The sequence below is a fragment of the Furipterus horrens genome, unplaced genomic scaffold (assembly GCF_987537825.1).
Source record: "Furipterus horrens unplaced genomic scaffold, mFurHor1.1.pri manual_scaffold_2, whole genome shotgun sequence".
NCBI classification, from domain to species: domain Eukaryota; kingdom Metazoa; phylum Chordata; class Mammalia; order Chiroptera; family Furipteridae; genus Furipterus; species Furipterus horrens.
This window is the reverse complement of record NW_028327172.1, coordinates 64,175,677-64,200,448: the sequence shown is the minus strand read 5'-3', so window position 1 is coordinate 64,200,448 and position 24,772 is coordinate 64,175,677. Positions and strand designations below refer to the sequence as shown.

Here is a 24,772-nt window from a genome sequence, read left to right as displayed (position 1 = left end):
AATAAGAGATAATATTGATGCTTATGTCATTGGTTGTTGTAAGGGTTAAATGAGTTGGTGTATTTGATATACTCAGAACAGTGACTGGCTTGCAGGAAGCACTCAATTCATGTTGGTCCACAGATTTTAAAAGTTTTAAACATTTACTCGGACTCTTTCCAATTTGTACTTGCCTCTCCTGACTCCTGGTGGGGATGGGAGGTGGAAAGAGGGGGATGCTGAGGGAGAAAAAGAATTGAGGAGGAAATATACTTGAATTTAGTAATTAATTTTGGGTCTCTTTTTGTAGTTGTTACCTCCCAAAAGCAATTGTCTAGGTTCCATACCCTCATAAAGATATCTTCTTAGACTTCCTAGGTAGAGTGTTTTTTAGTCCTATCTCCCAGATGATGTTTCTTCCCTCCACAGCTTCTTCCTGAGAAATTTGCCTTCCTAGCAATTGTAGTACTTACTTGTCCTGTTTCAAAACTGACAAATTTAAACTCCCAGCCACAACCCCACAACCCCTACCTTTTAGCAACTTTTGGGCTGCTTAAAAATAAACTTTTTTTGAGCTATAATTTTCTCCCATTACAGTTTTCTTGGTGTGAACCTGTCACATAAATAATGGAAATAAATGGAGCTTGGCAGGCTTAGCTACGGTGTGCTTTATTTTAAACAGAATGTTTATGATATTTTAAATGTTCTGAAAATACTTGGATATATTCCTTATTAAAGAATGTTGGAGTCCCTAGGAAGGTACTGTCACAAAACTGGATTGGGGGGTAGTGCCTGAGCTGTAGCATTTCATATCTTGTATTAACAATAATAATAATTGTTTAGGTCATGATTTCCAAAAGGAATTTTTAAAAATCTGATTTACCTTTCTTCTCTGAATTTGTTTTAATGAATTGTTTTATGTTAAGATGTATTTTCTTTTTAAATTATTACACCCCCCCCCAACTTTTTTAGGTGCACCAAATAAAAACCAACCATGATTTTTTTTTTTCCTGTATTTATAGGTCCTCTTCCTGATGGATGGGAACAAGCCATGACTCAGGATGGAGAAATTTACTATATAAACCATAAGAACAAGACCACCTCTTGGCTAGACCCAAGGCTTGACCCTCGTTTTGGTAAAGGTTCACCTCAAAACCTTTATAGATATTTTTGATTACAATTTTTTGTATGTGAATTTGGGAAGGTACATTTAAATAAAATTGCACTGCTTTATAGAATTAAAAAAATGACTGCCCACCCAACTTTTCCAGTACTTTTTTATACATTTTACTTTAAACCTGAGAAATTAAGGTCTAAATCAGCTTTTTAGTTTAGATTCTTTGGGATTGGATTGAGGGAATGTTGTGGTGCCTGACTAACCACAATCACTGTTCCTTTCACATTTTTGGGAGACACAGTGATGTGTTTAAAATGATCTTTCTAGCTCCAGTAATAATCAGGCTGTCTTGCTGCATCTAAAGCCTGGGATTCCAGCTTTTGTTAGTGACCCGGTGTCTGCCTACGCTTAATTTCGGAGAGCAATGAGTACACCTTGTGGCCTGGATACTGTAGTGTTTTCAAACCTAAAGGAGGGGCAGGGGCTATCACCTAGAAAGAAGACCAATAACAGCATTTTTTTTTCCTACTCTTCTGGCCTTTTTTGTTTTAAATTTAGGGAATAAAAGGCAAAGCCGTATTCCTCTCTCAAATCACGTGAGTAAATCATCAATTTGCACAAAGGAATACTTCTCTCCCAAATGTGCACATTCTAATAATAGTGTACAAACCTTTAAATGCCTTTTTATCCAATTTTTTTTCACCATTTTCAGTTTCTTCAGTTAGGTTTCTGAGATATTTTTCCAAAGCCATGGAAAAATGACTTGTAAAAAGGAGCAGATCATTGTGGTTTCAAAGTTTTCGTCTTGGACTGAATGCAGCTAAATGAAAACAATGTGCAGATCACTGAGTAGGTCAGACTGAGGGGACATGGAACCTTTGAAGTTTTACAGGGGTTGACCTAACAACAACTGTGGGGCCCTTACGGGAAAGAGGAATTAACTCTGTGAATGCCATCAGAACACGATCCTGGGGCGGGGAGAAAAAACTGCCCGGAGCTGGTGGGGTAAAATAACTTCCCTGTCAGGAACTTTATGCACGTTTCTCCTATGTCTTTATATATACCTTTAAATAACCCCAACATTTGGGTTTGCCCAAAACTGATTGGTCAGCTTTATGGATTCCACCCCCTGTTCAAGTGAAGTCAAAGGTGGGATCAGGGCAGAGACTGTCATTTTGACAGATATCCAGCTTGGCTTAAGTCTGCCCTTTTGAGCTTCAAGACCTATTTGGGTGTTAAAAAAGTTATGTGGCATGTTAATAATTTGCAACTTCTGATTCTATTTAATATTTGAATAAGTCCTTGTGGTTGAAACAGGAAACCGAGTAAGGTAGAGAATTTAATAACTGTTGCCATTTGTATGAACTAGAACGATAACAGCCATGTTTCCTTAAATCATCTTTAATGAATTCAACTTGTCCACATTTTGGAAACTTTTTAAAATGGTACTATGGTTTTTTTTTTTTTTTTTTTTTTACCCCAGCCCCCAACCTAAGGTTATGAAAGATGATGATGAACTCTTAGCTAACTGCAGAATCAGGAATTGGAACAAAGCTGGTTTTTTCTTTTCTGTTTTATTTTTTTTTTTTCTTAAAGTATTTTTAATTACAACTGAAATAAAACAGTTTGGCTAATTAATGTACATTCATTAATTACACCCACAGCTTGTTGTTTTGTTTCAAATCAGAGAAAGTACAAAAAAAATATTCTCACTCCTTACCTCCAACACATATGTACACACAAGTGTACAATTAGATGTGCCAAAAAAGTTTCATAAAATTGTCTTATTGCCTTACGTTTCCCTTTCTGGGCCCACTGTGTATGTGTATTCCAGACAGGCTTGACAACATGCCAAAGCTTTTTATTTTGTAGCCCGACTTTTAATCTGTTCCAGACCTTTTCAGTCAGAGAGCTCAAGTGTAACTGAAGGGGGGGGGGGGGCAGGAAAGAAAAAGAAGTGTGTGTTTCTCTAATCTAGAGTGACAGCGAATAGAGACGAGCTGTTAGCTGCTGAGTTTGAAGGAGTTTTCCTTGAAATCTGCAGTTCTATATTGGATTGTGTTTTATCTCTGCCAAAAATATATATATAAACTATCCCCTTTCTGACCTTTTGAGCCATGCAGACACAAACAAATGGTAGGTTATTGCTTTCATCGTTTTGGATTTGCTTTCCTATATACCCCAAAACTATATTAAAATATTTACCAATTCTTTTTTTTTTTAATGTGTTTTATTGATTACAGTGTTACATTTGTTCCAATTTCCCTTCCCTCTGCTCCCCTCCACCCGGTGGCCCCCCTCCCTCCCCTTGTCCCCCCTTTAGTCCATGTCCATTGGTTGTACATATAGTTCTTCTCAACCTCTGTCTATTCCATTCCCTCCTACGATGTTTCTTAATTCCTATACCATCTCCCTCCCTCTCCCCCTTCCCCTTCCCTGCTGACCTCCCCCCCAATATGTTCCCGATACCTATAGTTCTTTTTCCACTCTCATTGCCTACTTAGTTTGCCTTTGTTTCAGTTCCCTAGCTTCTGTTGTTGGTTGTTGTGATGCAGTTTTCATTTTAGATTTCATAGTTTTGATCCTCCTTTTTCTAAACCAGTCCCTTTAACTTCTCATATAACAGTGGTTTGGATCTAATGAACTCTTTCAGTTTTATTTTGTCCTGGAAACACTTTCTCTGCCCTTCTATTCTGAATGACAGCTTTGCTGGATAAAGTATTCGTGGTTGTAGGTTTTGGATTTTCATTACTTTGAATATTTCTTGCCAGTCCCTTCTTGCCTGCAGGGTCTCCCTTGAGAAGTCAGCTGATAGTCTAATTGGGACCCCTTTGTACATGATTCTTTTCTTCTCTCTTGCTGCTTTTAAGATTCTCTCTTTATATTTAACTTTTGACATTTTGATTATAATGTGTCTTGGAGTGGTTCTCCCTGGGTCCAGTTGTTTTGGAACTCTCTGTGCTTCCTGGACCTGTAAGTCTATTTCCTTCCCCAAGTTTGGGAAGTTCTCCTTTATTATATTTTCACTTAATTTTTCAATTTCTAGTTCTTCTTCTTTGCCCTCTGGCAATCCTATGATCCGTATATTCGATCTCTTATAGCTGTCCCAGAGGTTTCTGATCCTCTCATCCTTGCTTCCCATTTTTTCTCTCTGCACTGGTTGACTGTTTGTTCCTTCTCTATGTTCTGGTTTGTTGATTTGAACTCTGGATTTTATTTCCTCACCATCTGTCTTGTATGAGGTTTTGTTGCTTTCAGTATGAGTGTTTTTCAATTCTTTCTCATCTTTTTCCAGGTATTTTGTTAATTCTGTAAGCCACCTGATAACAATGGCCCTGAACCGAGACTCTTGACAGGTTTCTTATTTGTTCATCTGTCAGGTTCTTCATCTGTTGCCTGGTGAGCTGCGCCACCGGGATTTCTATAGTTGTCTGCCTCATTTTGACAGATGCATTTTGCTTTCTTGGGCCGCCTATAGGGGGCAGTGCCTGTGTACTCGTCATAACCCAGCGACCGGCGGCGATCCGCAACCTTTTTCGCTGCTCTGTGGCCCTTTGTCGTCACTACCCAGCGACGACCAATTCTTAACTTAAATCAAGCTGACCTATGTCTTTTGACTTTTTAGAATGGAAAAAACATCCCTGTACAAGCTTAACTTTACCACTCAGCTCCTTCAAACACCAGTCTCTTTTATATTTCTATTCTTTATCAGATGTTTTAGATTACATTTCGAACAATTTATCAGTTCTTCACATCCCAAATGAAGTTAATAAATTACCATGTAATTTCAGTAAATTAAATAGTAACTTGCTGTGGATTGGGTTTTTTAATCTGATTTTATTGTTCTTTAACATTTAAAAACAGTATATTTTTGACATTTATATTTTAGAGAATTGATTAGTAATTTGTAATGAATCATGAAGTAACATCCAATGGCAATAAGGACTCTGATAATTTATTGACTTTGAAAAAAGGAGGGCTTTTGTTTGCTTGTTTTTAAGGAACCATATTAGGAATGTTTTTTAACTTGTATTAAAGAAAATTGATGCTTGAGTATTATGTGGGCCATTACATTATTTCATATAAACACTCTTTCTAGAGATTTTTTACTTGTAAACATGGAGTCTCAGGTTTAAACATTTCTTTGTACATTGTAGAATTATTGCTTTATATGATACATTCATATGAATATTTTCCAGTAAAATCCCTAATGAAAACACCAAAGAGTATAATTTCTTTAGAATGAAAGATCTACTCCAAAGTCAATGAACTGACTTGTAATGTAATGTTATTGTTCCTATTATTTATATAAAGGATGTTAAATAGTGTTAGCAATATCTGTTTCTGGAAATAAGTGCTGATAACACCACTGGGATAAAGACATTTTTTAGTGTAAATAAAATATTGGAGCCAGAGATTTGGGCTAAAAAGTGTATCAATGAACAATCTAGTATGGCAAAAACAAAATATCCTTTAATTCCTAATTACAATTCTGTGCCTAGAAATTCATGGAAATGTCAAAGATAATTAAAATCAAGATGCTGATTTTGGTTCTTTGTTTCAGTTTCCCAAAACTTAACCATGTGCTGTGTGTGTGTGAGATATAATTTCCTAAAATATTAAGATATAAAATTAAAAGAATAAGTAAATGTATATCTATATATAACTTAAGTCCTAAAGCCAAAAGTTGTTTAGCCTATCTTATCAAAGTTAAATATTTTGCATGAATAGAGGTTTATTAACAGTTTTAACTGTTTAGACATTCATTAGTCTTTTCCCTTTAAGACCAAATATTTCTAATAGCTGTTATGAGTAATATTTTACTTTTGATGAATGTTCACCTAATGACCAATTAAATACCTAAGTCTGTTCTGTTAGAGATGGAAAAACAAACACTAAAGGCTGTAGGAACTAAACTTGTAACTCTTCTAATGGAGTCTTGGATAGATAGAATGTCAACATCTAATCATTTGAATTTTATTAAAGTAAGTTGCTTATTTATGCATTAAAAACGAGTTTTTTGTTTGTTTTTGTTTTTATCCTCTTATAATCTTTCCTGGTTATCCTAAATTGTCAGAATTTGGTTGTGGACTATATTTACTACTTACGATAGGGGAGGGAAAGGTGTTTCACTGTGTTTTAGGTAAGAAGAGCTGTTGCTAACTAAAAATTTTTTAACAGAAAAACCTCACAAAATTTGGCCCTGAAAAGGAATTTATAATTCCTCTAATCAACATTTCTCAAAAGCGGAGGGGTGTATTCTGGGCACTGCAGGACAGTCAGCATCCCTGGCTCTTGCCCACTAAATGCCATAGTGCCAACCAGTCATTGTGACTCCACCAATTAACATGTGTTTTTTTTAATGCTGGGAGAAGTAGGGATATTGCCCCCAGTCTGAGCTCTGAGATCTAGGGAAATTGTGACCAATCCAAGGTTATATAATTAAGTGACAGCACAAGGATCTGAACTTGATCTTTTGACACCTAGAAATTTAAAGTTTAGATTAAGCTTAGTTAATCTTTCAGAAATATAGCCAATTCACCAATACTAATACATGGCAATTTCAGAGGGGAAATGACAGTGGTTAATGCATTTACTTCTTTGCTATATTGTGACTCTTGAGGAAATTACTCAAAGATAATGAGCTTCCAATTACAGAAGAAAATTAAGAGAGATATGATTGGAGCAGACTGAGAAGCTATGCTTAACCTCTTATCATATTCTTAAGAGATTATCTTTTCACCTCTCCTTTGACTGGAAGTTTACCACATTTATAAGCAATTCATTCTATTTAAGGCAGTTCCAATGACCAGAAAGTATGTGATGCTTTATTACCCAGAAATGTACATCCTTTCAAATTTGGGATACAGTTCTAATCCCAGCAGTATTCTTTTCTAACTGGTTTCTCTGGTGTTTTATTTGTTTGTTTGTTTTTTCATGTTTAGAAGTTCTGGGTACTTTTTATCACTTCACTCTTCTTCTCTGGATTCCTTTCATTATAGTGTTTTATATGTATATTATCCAGTGAGAAAAATAATTATGGCATTGCTTTGACTTGGTGTTTTATTTTATGTACCCTCCAAAAAACCCATTTTGAAAAATCTACAGAAGTTAGTTAGCATCCAGTTTTCTATCTGGTAGTTATATACAGGGTGGGCAAAAGTAGGTTTACAATAGTAAGTACATGAAACAGTTTATTCTTGTATTGTTATTTATTAATCATTGCATTATTTTTCATACGAACAACTGTAAACCTACTTTTGCTCCAGCTTGTAATGTACTGCATTCAAAAGAATTAAATCATGATGTAGAAAAATTTACCTACACAATTTAGAGTTAAGAGACTCAAGTTCCTCTGGTAACCAGCTTATTCAAAAAGATACCTGACTTCCTTAATTGGTCACATCTGTAAAATGTGACATACTGGATGCTTTTAAGAATATTTCCAGTCCTTAATTAAATAGAATATGCTATATTATTAATTCTTCAGTGACTGCTTTGGATCCTTGTTTGAGGTTACTTCTTGGTATCCATACGGATTTGAGTTCATTAAAGTTTCAGAGATACTTTTGAACTATTTATTGTACCATTTTAAGTTGAGCTTTTGGTTCCCTGGGAATTATTTTTGAAGAGGAGACAGGGAAACCTTGCAACCTTTAATCTAAAGATAAGCCTTATTGCATGGTGAGTATGCCCAGGCTAACAAAGCTGATAGGGGATGGGCAGTGCTGGGTGGAGTAGTTAAGTTTTGTCTACAGTCTCACTCTGGAAAACATAGGAATTTAAACATGCTTGTATTAGCAGGGTTCAGCTTCACTGCCTTAAAGATAGTGCATTTGGGTATGCTTTGTTTCTAAAATTCAGAGTTGCATAATGGAAAGCTTGGTGTAAGCTGATGTGAGGTATAGTTCCAGGCTATGCACTTACTTTAATCCTGATTTTAAATATACTGTTAGGGATTGTTTCTAATTGTTGCCCTCATCCATTTTTCTTTTTTTTTTTTTTACTTCAAAACAAGCATTTATTGAAATGAGTATTTTATTGCCTAAGATTATAGAATATCATAATCAGCTTAATACTCAAGGTTTGCAGTTGTATTCTTTTCTTTTCTTTTTTTTTTAATCTATGTTAAATTCAAGAGGATGGTGCCAAAATAGTTTATCAGTCATGGTAAGCAATCTCTCCACTACTTGCCAAGGGTGAGTAGAAATGTTAATGAAGGTAAATTAGGATATAGTTTCTGCTTGACAGTGATTTGATTATGCAAATAATTGTATAGCAAAGAAATATTTTTGTCTTCATTTACGAAATTTATTCATATAGAATTTTTTAAACTTGAAAGCTTAAGATTGCCAAAGTCACTGAATGATAATTTGCATTAATGGTTTGTGTTACTAAAACCTTAACATACTTTTTTTAAAAAAACAAGTTGCAAGTTATATTTTTATCAACTGCATTAATAGCAAGTATTTTATAAAATGTACTGGAGAAAAGAGCCATTTGGTGATGCCACTTTTAGTGCCAGTCCAGAGAAAGCCATTATATAGACTTATCGAGGGATAAGTCAAATAGATTCCTGTTGAAATAAATCAGAATGGTTTAGAAAGAAGACTGGTTCATATTTTTTGTTTTAATTTATATTCATTTTGTTCTGCTAACCTGATTGCTGAGGTCATTTTAGAATGCATTTTGGACTTGCTTCAACTTGGAGATTCTCCTGTGCGTTACTAATAGTATCCTACCAACTAGGGATAGAAACTATTCCAGTATTTATTTATTCAACAAATAATTGAGTGCCAGTTATGTACCAGGCACCATACTAACCATCAGGGAAGGGGTTGCAGGCTACTAAACAAATAAATCATTATAAAATATGCTAAATACAATGAAGGAGAATAAACAAGGTGTGCCATGAAAGGGAATAATGTGGGCTGGAGGAAACCTGTTGAGTGTCTGTGATCTGGGAAGGCTATTTTGAAGAGGGACATTAAAGGACAAGAAAAAGTCTGTCATGTTTTAGACTATATAAGCACCTTTTGTGCTTATTTGTGAAAGCTAAGATACGCATGTCTTCTAAATTATAACTTCCTCTGTGAAAGCATTAACCGTAATAGATAATATGTAATCATAAATAAAGCTATTTGTAATGGAACTGTTTACTCACTAATCTAACATGAATTCATGATGGCAAGTTTACATTTTTAAATATAATTCTGCTTCTCTTTAGACCAGTAGTCTTATTATCTGAACTTTCTCTCCAAACTAGACTTTATACTTTATTTTCATAGGAGAGGAAAAAACCATGGCTGTACTCTGGGGACAGAGAGCTTGAAAGCCAGTCAGAACACTTTTTTCCTTCTCCTCCTCACCTCATTTAGCAACCCCAGAGTCCTGCCCCAAAATGCTTAATGAGGTGATGAGGAGAAAATGTTCTCTTGAGTTTTTTAAAGCTCCATCCATAATAGTATTGTTTGAGAAATACCATTATAATGAATTTTCATGCTAGTCTTTTGATAGACCATTGAATTAAGAAGAAATTTACTGAAATAATGATGTTATTGGTATTTTTTCAGCAGTTTCAAGACTTAAATACAGTTAAGTGGTCACTAGGTTCTACGACTTTAAGTGAAACGACTTATAAGGAAATCATTTACTATGGACTAATTGATATAAACAAGAGTTAAGTTCCTACAGCATCTTATCAACATTATAACAAAATGACATTGATTTTTCGAGGACCTGCTATAATTTTAACCCAGTTTTGGGGCTCTTGAGGTTGGTGCTTGGAAAGGGAAAGAAGTGCAAAGTGTGGGAGAGAGAGATTCCTTTACTTGTGACAAGACAAAGTCATACAGTAGGTGGACTGTTAACATATAATGCAAAGCAAAACAACAGTGAGATACCCCTTTATCCCCAGTAGAATGGCTAAAATCAAAGAGACCATAACAAGTGTTCACTAGACCGAAGAAACTGGAATTCTCATACATTGCTGGTGGGATTGAAAAATGGTGCAGCCACTTTGGAAACATTTGGCAGGTCCTCAAAAAGTTAAACAGAAAGATACCATATGACCCATCAAATTCCATTCCTAGATAGATATGCAAAAAAAATTGAAACCATACATCTACACAAGAACCTGTACATGAATGCTTAGAGCATCATTATTCATAATAGCGAAAACATAAAAATAACACAAATGTCCATCAGTTGATAAATGGACTAACAAAATGTGATATATCCATACAGTGGAATATTATTTGCCAATAAAAAGGAATGAAATGCTGATATCACAAGGGTGAATCTTGAAAACATCATGCTGTGTAAAACAAGCCAGTCACAGAAGGCCACATATTATTTGATTCCATTTATATGACGTGTCCAGAACAGGCAAATCCATAAAGACAAAGTAATTCGTGCTTGCCAGGGACTGGGGAAGGGGCAATAGGAAGTGTCCTGCTAAGGATATGGGGTTTCTTTTTAGGGTGATGAAAATGTTTAGAAATTAGATAAGTGGCGATGGTTACAGAATTCTGTAGATATATAAAAACTGTTAAAAGTGAGTTTTATTGTATGTGAAATATCTCAGTCTCAATAAAACATTTTTTAAAAAATCATTCCTGTCATGGCATCGTCATCAAGTGCTGGGAAACATCTGTTGCATATTGATAATGAAAAGATATAACGAGTCATTAAATTAGGACCCGGGTCTCTTGCTCCTCTTGTAAGAGACAGATTTTCAGTGTGAATCAAATAGTGAGAAATTACACTGAAGAACCATAATTTTACACATAAATATGTATATAGGTTATGTGAATAGTAGGTGATTCAGTCCCCTAGGTCATGTAGTAGACACTCAGCTACCAGTGGGTGTTCTGTGTTTTATTTTTACTATTTTAAGACCGAGAGATGGCCTATTAGTTTGTGTTTTTAGAAACACATTCATTTCTTTTAGCAAGTCTACTACTTTACAGTCTTGAGTACCCTTATCATTTTGTTTCTAAATGTTATGAACAAACTAATATAGCCATGTTAAGTATGTAAAAATGTAGTGTCTGAGACTTGATAACAAAGGAAAGAAGTGCTTTTTTTGTTGTTGCAGGAGATTTGTTATAAAATAATGTTTATAAGTTCAAAAAATATTTCTTTTAAATTTATACTTTATCAGGATTTAATTTCTTTTATTCCTTTTTTTTTTTTTTTTTTTTTTTTTTTTTTACTTTTATTAGTATATATTTTATGCTGAATTTACTCCTAGGCCATAAGCTTTTGTTTCTTCAATTTCTTCGGGAATATATTTTTCTTCTGCACAACCTCTTCTTCTGGTTTAGGATCAACCTACTCTTTTTTAGTAGGATCATCTCAGTGTGGCAGGGAGAGCTCATGGGTGGATTAACCTGTAAGTTCTGCACCTCATTTTGGGAGCTTTGTTCACCTGGATGTGCTCAGTGACCAGAGAATCTACATCTAAACGCTTAAATTCATCATTACTCTGCATTTTTAAGCATGTGCAGCAAAAACTCGGGACTTTTTGGGCCAACCGACCCTATGTCCAGCCCCACGGTTTAGCCTGGGCACACCTACCAACTCCACCATTGTGATGACCATTTTCAGAGGTCATCTCTGGTCACTTTCAGGAAGAGCAGGATTTAAATTTTTATCTGAAGTCTGTTTGATTACTAGATCTGTAGTTCTTTGTAATATTCCACAGTCGAGGTTACAAATTATGTAAATGTGAAGATTGTCTGAAGTTTTACAACTCAGATGTTTAGAATGAAATTTGGGAAGAGACACATGGTGATGACCTCCTTTCTTTCTGAGAGGCTCATCTCTTGTTTTTCTGTAATTGCTGAGTGGATGGTTTGCTACCATAAAGCTGTCAGGATTGATTTAAGTAAAACTTGAGACGGTTACTATTTCATAGTCCAGGCTGCACAGAATCTGAATTTTAAAAGATAGCATATGAAACTTTAAATTCTGTCATATTTCAGGGATTTTTTTTTCTCTTTGCCTTTTAGAAATTTTATTAAAACTGGAAACATTGATTTTCAGTAGTTGATCATGGAGGGAAAGAAGTTGGTAAGGCTGTTCTTTTCTTTTCTAACTGCCCTGCCCCCTTTGCCCGGGGAAACAAAGCCTGTTCTGTTTCCTGCCTGCTTGTGAGGTCTCCGCTGCACCCCATGTGGGTGCACTGTTCTGTGCTTTGTTCGAAATGCTTGAGATATTCAGAAGGTAAAGAACAGGATGCTTCTGCAGAGGGATAAATCCCAGCTTCAGTAGATAAAACAAGATTGTTTGAATTGGTCATTTATGTGAGCTCTTTATATGGAAACTTGTAGCACTGCTTCCAGCCATAGGTAACAGCATTTAAGTAAACAAATCCTAAAAACGTTCACTATCATTAGCCAGAGAGGCTTTGCTATTGCATATTTTGTGGAAATTTCTGTTTAATTCTGCAGAGTTGTCCTTTTATCTTTTGATATCCTATTTTTACTTTTCTGTGGTTTTGACTAGTCAGATAAGATAAGATTTGCAAAAGACTACCAATTCAGTATGCCATCAGCAGTGGTCACCATCCTTAATGATCACTGCTTATGGTTTCTAATCCTAGGAAACTGGCGGGAAGCAGAGGATATTTACCTCTTTATTTTCATCAGTTATTAAATTATTGTCCAATTAGTTTTCACAAGGAATATACATTGTATTAATTTATTAAATGCTATAATACTTAATAAAAATCTAATGTGGAAAGCTGAGAATGTTTATCTAAGTGTATATATAGCTCTAGAATCTTTTTGAAATTAATCATGTTTTACAATTCCAACATTCCTCAATTTGCTGATGAGCCATTTCCAAGCAATTATTTTTTTCAATTTTTTTTATTTAATTTGCTTGGAACTGCAAAAAAATTATCCCCAACATAGTTGTTTACTCTAGGCCTCAGTCTATGAGATGTTCCATGTATGTGGTGGATTCTCAGATCAGCCCCCTGATTCATATTTAATTCATATTATCAAACTTGACATAGCACAATGTATAAAAACATCTCTATGGGAAATATGTTGAGTGTCTGGAATGCCAGGAACATGTTTCACCAAAAGAAAAGGATCCCTAAGGGGGTTGAGCTAAGGCTCAATCTCCACCACCCATTTTTTTTCCATTCAGATCTTACAGGAGAGATAAGTATACATATCTTTGTAAATTATAGAATACTTTGAAGCCGTGAATGGCATAGTAAAGTGGGAGGAGGGAAAGGGAGGTAGGAGAACTCAAGCCATGATGATTATCTGTAGGAGTACTAATCTTAAAGTTTAAAAAAACTATTCTGGAAAAGGGAGGAGAGTAACCTTTATGGAACATCTACTGTATTCCAGGATTACAATAGATGCTTTACATATATTACTTAATCCTCACCATGACTCCAAAAGGGAGATGTTAATATCCCCAGGTATAGAGGGGTGGGCAACAACAGGTTTACAGTTGTTCATACGGAAAATGATGCAATAGTCAATAAATAATAATACAAGAATAAGCTTTGTATTTTGTGTATTCAACAACCGTGAACCTACTTTTGCCGGCCCCTGTAGTAGAGGAAACAGAGAATTAGATGAAGTACTGAATTGGTGTGTTCAATCTAATTGTGGTGTGTTTGACTCTACAGGCCATGCTTTTTAAATCATACTACAGTGACTGTTGTTTGTGCATCTAATTGTTGGTGATAGGTAGATACAAGCAATTATATTAAATGAGGTTGTTGATTGGTGCCTGGCAAATGTTAGCTGTCATATATATATTTTTGGCTTTTTCTCTATACATTCCCCTATAAAATACTAAGCTATAAACCATAATTATGGATGTTTTAGCCGTTCTTTGTAAAGACAATTCATAATAAGTCTGACCCTTTTTTTCATATAAGAGATTATTAAGGCTTTGAACGATATGGAGTAATGAGTCATTTTTTGACATCCCTTCTCTGCTCTTCCAGACCAAATATTTGAAAGAGATAACCAAAAAGACATTACTTAGAGTCATAATCTCTCTGGATCAGAAAATAAAACCAAACAAAGCAGTGAGCAAGGGCAAGACTAGGGGCTCGCCAGGTTTAGGAGCCATTCAGCTCCTGAGGATATGAGGAACTCAGACTTAATAACTAAGAAGGAAGTATAGCAGCAGGCCCAGCAGTGAAAATGATGCATAGAACGGACTGGCCTTAGCCTAATACAAAAGCAAGGGTTGACCACCTGTCAGGTTACCAATTTCAAGTGTGGTACCCAGTATATGAGTAGTTAGATTAATGACCAGGACAGAAAATCCAGAAATAAAATAACAAAATATGGAAATTTAATCTGATAAAGATGATTGGAGGAAGGATACAGTTTACATGAGTGGTGTCAGGACTAATGGATAGTCATGAAGGTAAAATTAGATCCATTCATGCCATATATTGGTGTAAATTCCAAATGGATTGAATGTCCAAGTAAGTACATATACAGTGTATAAAGTGGAACCATATAATTTTGAATTTAAAAATTGATTAATTCATTTGTCACCTGGGAATGGGGGAAACTATAGCTCAAATCTCAAAAAATGTGGAAAAAATAAACTAAAAAGACAAGCTGAGCGAAAATATTTTTAACTTATATATGACAAAGGTTTTTTTAATCCTTAGTATATAAAAATTTTCTAAATAGGAATAGATCAGTAACCCTATAGTAAAAAATAAACACACTTCACATAAAAAGTGCAAATAGCCCTTTAAAATGTGGAAATTGACCAAACTTGTAATATTAGGTTGGCCAAAAAGTTGGTTTGGTTTCTTCCATAAGATGGCTCTAGTAAGTGCTTATATGTCTTTAACTTCATTCAAAACAATTTTGTTAGATTGTATTGTGACAGCTGTCATATCAGCATACATGTTTTGAAAAAACTTACCAAAATTGGTGACTTTTTGTGCAGCCATTTTAATATTGAAGATGGAAGAAAATAAACAACATTTTTGGCATATTATGCTTTATTTTTTCAAGAAAGGTAAAAATGCAACTGAAACGCAAGAAAAGATTTGTGCAGTAGATGCAGAAGGTACTGTGACAGATCAAACGTCAAAAGTGGTTTTTGTAGTTTTATGCTGGAGATTTCCTGCTGGACTATGCTCCTGGTTGGGTAGATGAGTTGAAGTCAATAGTGCTCAAATTGAAACATTAATTGAGAGCAATTACCATATGGGAAATAGCCGACATACTCAAAATACCCAAATCAATAGTTATTGGTGAAAATGAAAAATGTGTCTTTTATTTTACAGAAAAAAAACTAAATGGACTTTTTGGCCAACCCAGTAAGACATAGCAAAATAAAATCACACTGCGAAACTATTTCTCATCGTTCAGGATGGCAAAAACCCAAGTTTGGCACGGCTGTGATGAATAGACACTCTTTGTATATTACTGGTAGGGATACAACACAGTAAAACCCCTATATAAGTGGGAAGGAGGCGGAGAGTTGGCAATGTTTACTTATGTTTTTAATTATTACCTTGGTAATCTCTCCAATCTAAGACTATCCCGAAGATACAGTAGCAAAAATACAAAATTATGTATCTGTGAACTACTTCTATTTGGTACTCTTTAGTAATAGTAAAAACCTAATGGAAAATCGGTTAAATGGAATACTTTACTAATCAGCTATTTTAAAAAGAAAATGAAGGAAAACCTCTGTATACAGCTTTGGAGTAATCTCACAGATACATTATTAAATAGAAAAAGGTAAAGTATTCATAGAATACTGTTTAAGAATTCTCTGTGTGTTTGCTTAAGTTTTTAAAAAGAGAATAAACAAAATGGTAACAGTTACCTCTTGAGGGTAGGAAGTCGTCGGCAGCCGTCCGTCTCGAGAGACGATGGTGTAGCTTCTTAAGAGTCTATCTGCACCGCCGAGAATGGCTGTGCAGTCCGACTCGGGAGTGACACGGTATCTGTCTCCTCCCGTGTTGAATCGACATCTTGCGATGACGCTGGAGTGTCCTCTTCAGTGAAGCTGAAGCTACAGAGCCTGGGCAGGGTGATATGGAGGGTCTGCTGTTGCCCATGCAGCAGACCCCCCCTCTCTTCGCAGCTGAAGGATCCAAGGGAAAGACGGAGTCAATACAGCTTGGCTTCAGGTGCGCCGCAGGAGTTGCCGGTGTTGACTACAACGTCAAACCGCCTTAGGGACTCCGGCTCTGGATTTTCTGTCGGGGTTTACTCCCTTAGCCTTTCCCCTGAAGAGGTATGCCGCAAGGCAGCGGAGGTTTTTTGGAGTCAGAGTTTTCCTTCTCTGATGTGCCCTGACTGGAAGATCGAACCAGCAACACTTAGCTCGCAGGCCGACGCTCAATCCACTGAGCCAAACCAGCCAGGGTAAGGGTAGGAAGTAAAGTCTCTAAAATTAAAAAGTAAATAGTATGTCGAACTGGTGGCTGAATCGTGCAGAAAGGAGTTATTTCAGGTAACTTTTAACCACAGTGATGACTGTATACACCTAATGAAGTATCTTAAGGACAAAAAAATGACCCCCAAAATCAAAATTATGGAAACTCAGTAGGTTGAATTGAATTAAGGCATCTGAGAGAGGTTGGTCTGTAATTTTTCTTCTGGCATCCTTGTTCCTATTGATGTCACGCTAGACTCGAGAGTTGGGCAGTCTAAAGGAAAATTGGGATGTCTGTATTGTCATATCTGAAATGGTTAAATTTCTGCCTCAGTGAGTACTCAACTTAGGAATGTTTTAGTGGTTTTTCAGCACAGATTTTGTGTCAGACCCTGTGCTAGGTACTGAGGATATATATGTGATTAGAATATTTTCCCCACTCCTGTAGTGCTTCAGTCTAAGAGAGTATACAAATTTGTAAAAAATTATGGTCAGGTGAGAAATGTCAGTAAGCAAAATGGAAAACTCTGGAGGTAGTGCCCTGAGAGGTAAGATAATTCTTAATTTCATAATGGACTCTGGGAAAGGCTGGAGAGGTTGGTCAAGTAAACCAGAAAGGCACTGTTGGAGCATCATACCAGGCACCAAAAGGTTATGGGTTCAATGCACAGTAAGAACATGTACGGAAAGCAGCCAATCTCAATCTCTCTCTCTCTCTCTCTCCCTCCCTCCCTTTCTTTCCCTCCCTCCCTCTCTCTCTCCCTCCCTCCCTCTCCCCTTCCCTTGCATTCCCCACTCTACCCTTCCCTCCCTTTCTTCCCTCTCTAAAATCAATAAAAGCATATTCTCAATGAGGGTTTTACATAGAGCATTTACCACGCATTTTCTGTGGAACGGAAGAGGACACATGAAATATCACCACAAGGAGTTCACTGTGGCTGCAAGGCCAGTAAGTCACAAGAGCTGTAGTGTATGTTATTTCAGATTTTGGTAACAAGGTTCATGAAAGGGATTGGTTTGATTTCCCTTTCTTCTAATGTCCTTGTTAAGGTACCAGGATCATGCTAGCCTCATAAAAGTGTTATGGAGTATTCCTTTTTTGCTGTTCTCTGGGAAAGGTTGTTTAAGATTGGTATTATTCCTTCCTTAAATGTTTATGAAGTTGTTTGGGCCTGAAGTTTTCTTTGGTCAGTATGCATTAAACACTTAGGAGAAATAATGACCCAACATTTGACCTTAAAAAATTGAATGTCTGAAAAGGTGATACGTATATCATTTTCATATAAATAAGCTTCCATCTGCTCATTGAGGTCACCACAATCCACAGTTTGATCAGTGTTGTATCAGTGACAGAAATTCACTAGTATAAGAATCCAGTCCATTTCTAATTGTCAAATGCTGTAATTTAGGTTCAGCCAGAAAAATAGGGACTACCTGAGCTGTATGAGGGTATCATGTTGAATGAGACAGATCTCTGTCATCCACATGTTTGTGGGCTTATTTTATTAGTGTGCATCAGGTCATTTTAATCTACTTGCTTTATTAGAGGTGTGTATATATTTTAGGATATATTAAGGATTGATCATTTTGATGGGCTTTACTGCTCAGAATGTTTTGTCTCATTTGCTTTGGGAGATGTATTTTTAATTAAGTATATATTTCTATTTTGTAAATGTATTCACACCATTCAAACTTTTAAAAAATGGCTCTCTTCAACTCATTCCTTTAGGCACTCAGTTTCCCAGCTCTGGAGCCAACATATAACATGTTATTGCTTCTTGACTGTTCTTCGGTTCATATTCTTTGGACATGCCTGTAATGTAGATCTCCCTCCACCCTCCTTTTTATACTCTGCTCTGCACTTAGCTTTTCACTTAATAAGTCTTAGACTGTTCCGTGTCATTCATTGCATGTTAGAGCTACCTCTTGTTTCTCCTCTTTGTGTCTGCCTTGCAGCTTGTAACAACGATGACAATAACAATAGTAATAAATTAATGCAACCATTGTATTATTGATGGATTTTTAGGTTATTTCCAGTCTTACTACAGAAGACTAAGTTGAATATCCCCAATTGCTTTGAATAACTAAATATCCTTTCCTTTGCTAGTTTTTTAGGACAGATCTTTTGTTTCATTTCAGCCATGAACCAGAGAATCAGTCAAAGTGCTCCAGTGAAGCAGCCACCACCCCTGGCTCCCCAGAGCCCTCAGGGAGGAGTCATGGGTGGTGGCAACTCCAGCCAGCAGCAACAGATGCGGCTGCAGCAGCTGCAGATGGAGAAAGAGAGACTGCGACTGAAGCAGCAAGAACTGCTTCGGCAGGTGAGGCCACAGGTTAGAAACCAGACTTCCACTTTTCGGGGTCTCTTTTCCTACATGAAGTTGGGTATGTTTCATTTTAGCATTTATTAGTTAGAGGAATGTTGTTTCTCTAAAACTAGAGTGACACAGAAACACTAGCCAGCTCTATCCTTGTCTTAGTTTAATTTCTTGACTGGCTTTTGATCACATGGGCTGTAACATGCACATCTGTATCCCAAAGAGGTGTTTTGGCGTTGTCATTGCAGCCAAGCAAAAAATTGCAGGAAGCAAGTGTGCTTCCTCAAATGTACATGGGATTTAGATTACTGTACTTCTGAAGATTTCACTAAGGAGGAAACTCCAGGACATCACTTGGGGAAAAACATCTTTTACTTTAAATTAATTATTTATCTGGAGGAATACACCAATATGATATTTCTCATATGACAAATATCTTTCATTATTGCCGAGTCTGTGGTGTTTTATTTAAAGCATAACACAACTTATCCTAAGTTTGGAAGGTCCCAAAGTGCCTTAAAATTACCTGCATATGGATTTTTTTTTTTAATGTTGGGAAGAATAGGACAGGAGAGATCTTGAAACCGTTTATGATTTTTACATCAGTTTTCTTTCAGAAAGTACTGTTGGTCTTTATGTTCCATAAGAATGGATAATCCCTCATCTAAAAATCAGTTTTTACTTTTATCTTGATTGAGAGTGGTAAAGTCTAGGTTTAGATAATGGGGTAGTGATGTTTTTTTTCAGAGACGCTATCTGTTTACAAACATTAAATACATGTAGCCATCCTCCCTGCCCCCACACACACCTGAATCATAGCATACTAAGTATAGACATTAAAAAACTGTAATACTCCACATTTCTGTTACCAGGAAGTAGGCATTGAAACATGGTACCTTTTTTTTTTTTTTTTTTTAATGACAGCTGTATTTTAAAAGTGTCATTGGAGTGTTAATGGAAATACATGAACTTGATACAGTCATTGAACTGTGACTTGGGATTTAAGAAACTGGTACCTGAGGAATTAAACTAAGCCATGAAAACTCAGCCTCACCCTTAAACTGTGCTTTCAGCAATCTCTCAGTGTAGTAAGTGTGGTTGGCACCAAAGGTGGCCCTGATAGGAGCAAGAGATTTAGTCTCAGTATGACGTCAGGAAGTGGCCTTTAAATAATTCTTCATCTGCCATTAAGAGGGTGGGGACCGGAAGCATATGTCTCTGACTTTCTAACAAGTTACTATAAAGGAAAGATTTCTCATTTAAATACAACTTGATGATTAGAGCAAGGAAGCATCATCAAGAATATAATTATGTAGCTATTAGAAGAAATAAAGCAATTTAAGAATATGTTTTACACAGCCTGTTTTCATTGCTTGCTTTTCACTTTGTTGCTACTGATAGTCTAAGTAAATATAAGTATTAGTTTCAGATATGAATTGAAGACTATGAATACCAAGAAATCTTATTAAGAAAAATGATTTAATTACTAATGTCAAAGTCTTGCTTTTTATAATTTTTATATGTAAAGTCTAGAAAGGGCCATTTGTCATTTTGTTGTATGCTATAGATCAGCCTGGTTTGTTTTTTGGTGTTTTTTTGGTGTTTTGATGGGCAAAATGCTGCTACTTATAAAACTCTTCCTTCCAAAGAATCTTTCTGAGTCTCATTTTCACTCTTACTCTGGGTGATGGGTCCTTGACAGAATAGCTTCACTTCCTTTAAAGGTAATGTCTGAAACTCCTTCTTCTTTACTACAAACTGTGTTGTCTTTTTTTCTTACATTGAATGACAGACCTGCTCTGCTCTTATACTAATAGTCTATATTTTTTAGGATTTTTTTCTGTTTTTGTGTTTTAGCGCTCAGCATAAATTCAATTTATCTTAAGTCTTTTGTGAACTTCTTCCATCGACAGCTTCTCTTATCACTAAAACGTCAAATTATTTTTTTTCCTGCTTCATCTAATACTCAGAAGCAAAGAACCTACCTGGCCAATATCAAATTTTATTTGAGTCCTGACACCTAAATCTTGCTGTCCTATCCTCAATGCTGTTCAGCATTTCAGAAGTTTCAGTTTGTTTTGTGGTGACTCCGTTGGCTCCTGTCTGCGTCAGTCTGCTGCTGCTTGGGCTAGCTTGGGAATTCTGTGCTATGGTGATATGTCTGGATACAATTTGTAAGTTAGCCTACATAGCCAAACCATGTGGCTTGAAGTAATTTTTATCCATCTTATTTTTTACTCTTAGGCAATGCGGAATATCAATCCCAGCACAGCAAATTCTCCAAAATGTCAGGTAGGCTCTTATCTGATGTTTTAGCATTAAAAAAGAAAAAGATATTAGGATAGAGAGAAACTTGTGCTCCTGAGGCCTGTCCTCACTGAAGACAGTTGAACCATCTTTCAACCAAGATACTTAAGTTAAACATTGCTCTTCCCAGAAAGTTTACACTATCTGCTCCCTTCCTGTTCCTCCCATAGACCTGCTAGTATTTGTTATGATTCCATGGAGGTCTTTTTTTATTCCACATTTGAAATGTATTATGTCTCCGTTGTACATTCTGTCAGCCCTGAAGTCTAATTTTTATATTGTATAGCTTAAAGTAGTATTAAGTTAATAATTTTAATAGTAACAACATGAATTAGTTACTTGGGTAGGCAACTATAGAAAATTTTATTAAGAGTCATAATGGTACTGTTAGAAAAGGAAAAAGTTATTCTAGTGGACATTCCAAAGGAAGAATATCAAAATTACTATGAGAGAAGGATCTGCCTGGGTAGTGTTGGGTTTCTTTGTTGGCTTTTATCAACATATTTCTCCCTGATGAACCCCAGGTAGCAGTGGTTGTGAAGCTATCTTATTTAGAGGGGAAGGTTGTGGCCATTTTTCCCTCTAATACAGGCACTTATCTGACTTGTGGGAAGAAACTCATTCTTGAAACCAAAGATCAATGCACTTTCCTCAGGTGGGCAGAAGCAACCATAAATACAATATATTGCTCTTCTGCACTAGGCAAAGTAAGCACTTTGTGCTAGAATCAGCTGTAGAAGTGAGAGTTGACAGAATTTCACTTATTTTGGGTACTGTTAACTTGTCCATTTGAGTACTGTGCTGATAAAGTCAGATATCTGACTCAGAGACCAGTTAACTTTGTGAGAGGAAAAACTCTGTTCTTTATCCCATTAATACCTCTTTTAATCAAGAGATCAAGTACGGGAATAACTCATGGAAGTCATCTTTGCTAAAGTAGAGAACATAGGCATTCTTGGAATGAGGGACACTAATACCATATTTGTCTGGGAAGAGCATCATAGCATTGGATCTTTATACAGTGAAGAGATTTTTTTCAATGCTTTTTCTCTGAAGTGTTCCTGAAAGAAGGCTTTTATTTGTGTTAAATGAAGTGGAAACTAGTAACGTAGGAACAGAAATTAACACCAAATTTGGGTTCGTGCCAAAAATATTTTGAAATTGCTTCTTTTTTCCCCAGTCTGAGATTCTAAACCTTAAATCTGATAAATATATTAAGTATTTCTAAGTTTTTATTTTATACTTGAGTATAAGTGTAAATAGTTGCTCTTGTTAAAATTCTCATCAGTTCTTAGTTACTTTTTTAAATGACAGGTATTTTTTAAATGTTATTGATTAGAGAAAGAGAGATATCAATTTGTTGTTCCACTTATTTATGCATTCACTGGTTGATACTTGCATGTGCCCGCAGCCATGGTGTATTGGGACAAAGCTCTAACGAACTGAGCTACCCAGCCAGGTCCTAGTTCCTTTTTTTGCTACTAAAACTTTAAGAAAGATAAGTCTTACAAGTAATAAAAATTTTATTTAATTTATATGTATTAAAAAATACAAAGTCGATTTCTTAGTGTGTAAGAGCAAGCAACCTAAAAAAAGATAGTTTTTTGAAATAAATTTTGTATTTGTTGGAAAATAAAATATTGATTTGTTACATAAGTTTTAGTTGTCACTGGCACAATTGTAAAAATGTCAATAAATGTTTGAAATGCCAGTAGAGGGTTGAATTTGGAGTAGCTCACATACATGGAATCTGGTAGGTTTGTATCAAGCAAGCATTTGTGTTTTTCTTATTCTACGTATTTTCTAGATGACCTTAAGATAGATGTCAGGAAAGAGTGCACAAAGAAAGGTCATATTTTAAGTGAAGATAAGGTTACCAGGAAAATCAAGAAAGTCAGGAAGAGCATTGCATTCTCAGGAAGAAAATGTAGTACCATTGAGGAATAATAGAGAAATGGGGATGGATCCATTCAGTATGCGTGCCAGGCATTGTTGTTCAAAGTTTATTTTTTACTTTTCTAATAGAAATTAGTGCAGATGAATTAACAAGCAATGTGAAATTGGTGTCATTATTTTATAATTCTGTACCTCGTATGCTTTGGGATGTGAGAAGGTACCACCTTTAAAAATGTTTATATATTACTCATTTCAAAGAATGTCTTGAAATATTGGGTTGGCCAAAAAGTCCATTATGTGTTTTCTGTAAAATAAAAGACTCGTTTTTCACTTTCACCAATAACTATTGATTTGGATTTTTTTAGTATGTAGGCTATCTCCTGCTGTTGACTTCTAGTGGGTAGAGGCCAGGGGTGCCGCTAAACATTACATTCCAATGTTTAAGACAGCCCCACAGCAAACTTATTTGGCCAAAATGTCGATAGTACCAAGAAACTTCACAAACCTCTTTTAACACATTCAATCAATCATGGCACCTTCTCCATACACCGCACAATTTTTTTTTAATTTTTATGTTTTTGTGTTTCAGTTGCATTTTTAACTTTCTTGAAATAATGAAAAATTAAGGCAGCTTCAAAGGCAGTAGTATGTCTTCTTAGTTAAAGATGAAAATTGTCACTTTAATTTGTTAGAGTTTGTTCAGAGAACTTGAGGAACTTGACCTCATAGAGCTTTCACTTTTTAATTTCATTTTGATTATTCACTATTTCATGTTTCAAAAGCAATTTCTATTCTCAGGACAAACTTTGAAACTATAAATATCATCATTGCTCTGTGAGATTGAGCATGGAATGGGTAATTTTCTAGTTAATATCTTTGTCTAGTACATCAATTGCGCCTTTGTAAATTGGAGACCTTTTGAGAGAGAGGGTGGAGAATGTATCCCAGCTTCTGTTTCAAGGTCTTTTGAAACAGACACTTTAAGAACAGATAGTCAGCTCTGAGTATGAATGTTTTTACCTTCTCTTCTGCTTTAAGAATGCAGTTCTTAATACCTGTGGTTTCCTAATACCTATGATATTAGTCTACACTCTGCAACCTGTTTCATGGTCTGTGGTCGGTAGGCTGGTTCATCCAGTTTACTCTTTTTTTCTGCTAAGTTCTCTCTTCTGTAATGTTGCTGCGATTCTGCTCAGGAGCTTTTCTTCTGCCTTTTACCAGTTAAGGTTCTCTGTTTCCCTTATAAGACCTAGGTCAAAACTCATCCTTACGTGGCCTCATCAGAATTCTTGAAACTTCCCAGAAAATAGATGTAAGACTGTTGTGTATAGATACTTTTTAATAAGCAAATAATTGCTATAATCTTTCATTGAAATTACAGCCATAACTTTTTAAAATAATGAATATTGTATAGTTGCCACTCCTTATGAGTAGTAATAAATATATGTTAGGTCAGTCACTGGTTTAAAGAGTGATAAAACCCACAATATTACTGTTGAAGATACTGTGCTACACCATTAGCCCACAATGGTAAAAAGGTTCAGATATCCATAATTTTAGTCAAATGGAGCAAAATAATAACATGTCAGCCCTGTGAAAAAGATTACCATCCATCTTTTTTTTCCCCTGAATTTCTTTCTTGTTAGCAGGTGCTGGAAAAACAGTTTCAGAATCCAGTTAATGCTTCTCCTAAGATTATCTGTCTTCTTTTTGAAGTCCTAATACTGAATATAAACCATAGATTCATTTAGGTGTT

At 35.7% G+C, this 24,772-nt stretch overlaps 1 protein-coding gene across 8 annotated transcripts in view; it reads left to right on the top strand.

Moving 5' to 3' along the window:
* Positions 1-24,772, top strand: part of YAP1 (Yes1 associated transcriptional regulator) — a 122,906-nt gene that overhangs the window by 84,133 nt on the left and 14,001 nt on the right. The window contains exons 4-6 of one of the 8 annotated variants that reach the window (XM_090265821.1): positions 1,002-1,115; positions 18,635-18,816; positions 21,058-21,105. In XM_090265821.1, coding sequence (XP_090121947.1) covers positions 1,002-1,115; positions 18,635-18,816; positions 21,058-21,105 — 344 coding nt within the window. Of the gene's footprint in view, positions 1-1,001; positions 1,122-18,634; positions 18,829-21,057; positions 21,106-24,772 lie in introns of all 8 variants that reach the window. The other 7 variants (XM_090265819.1, XM_090265820.1, XM_090265818.1 and 4 more) reach the window with 7 other exon arrangements.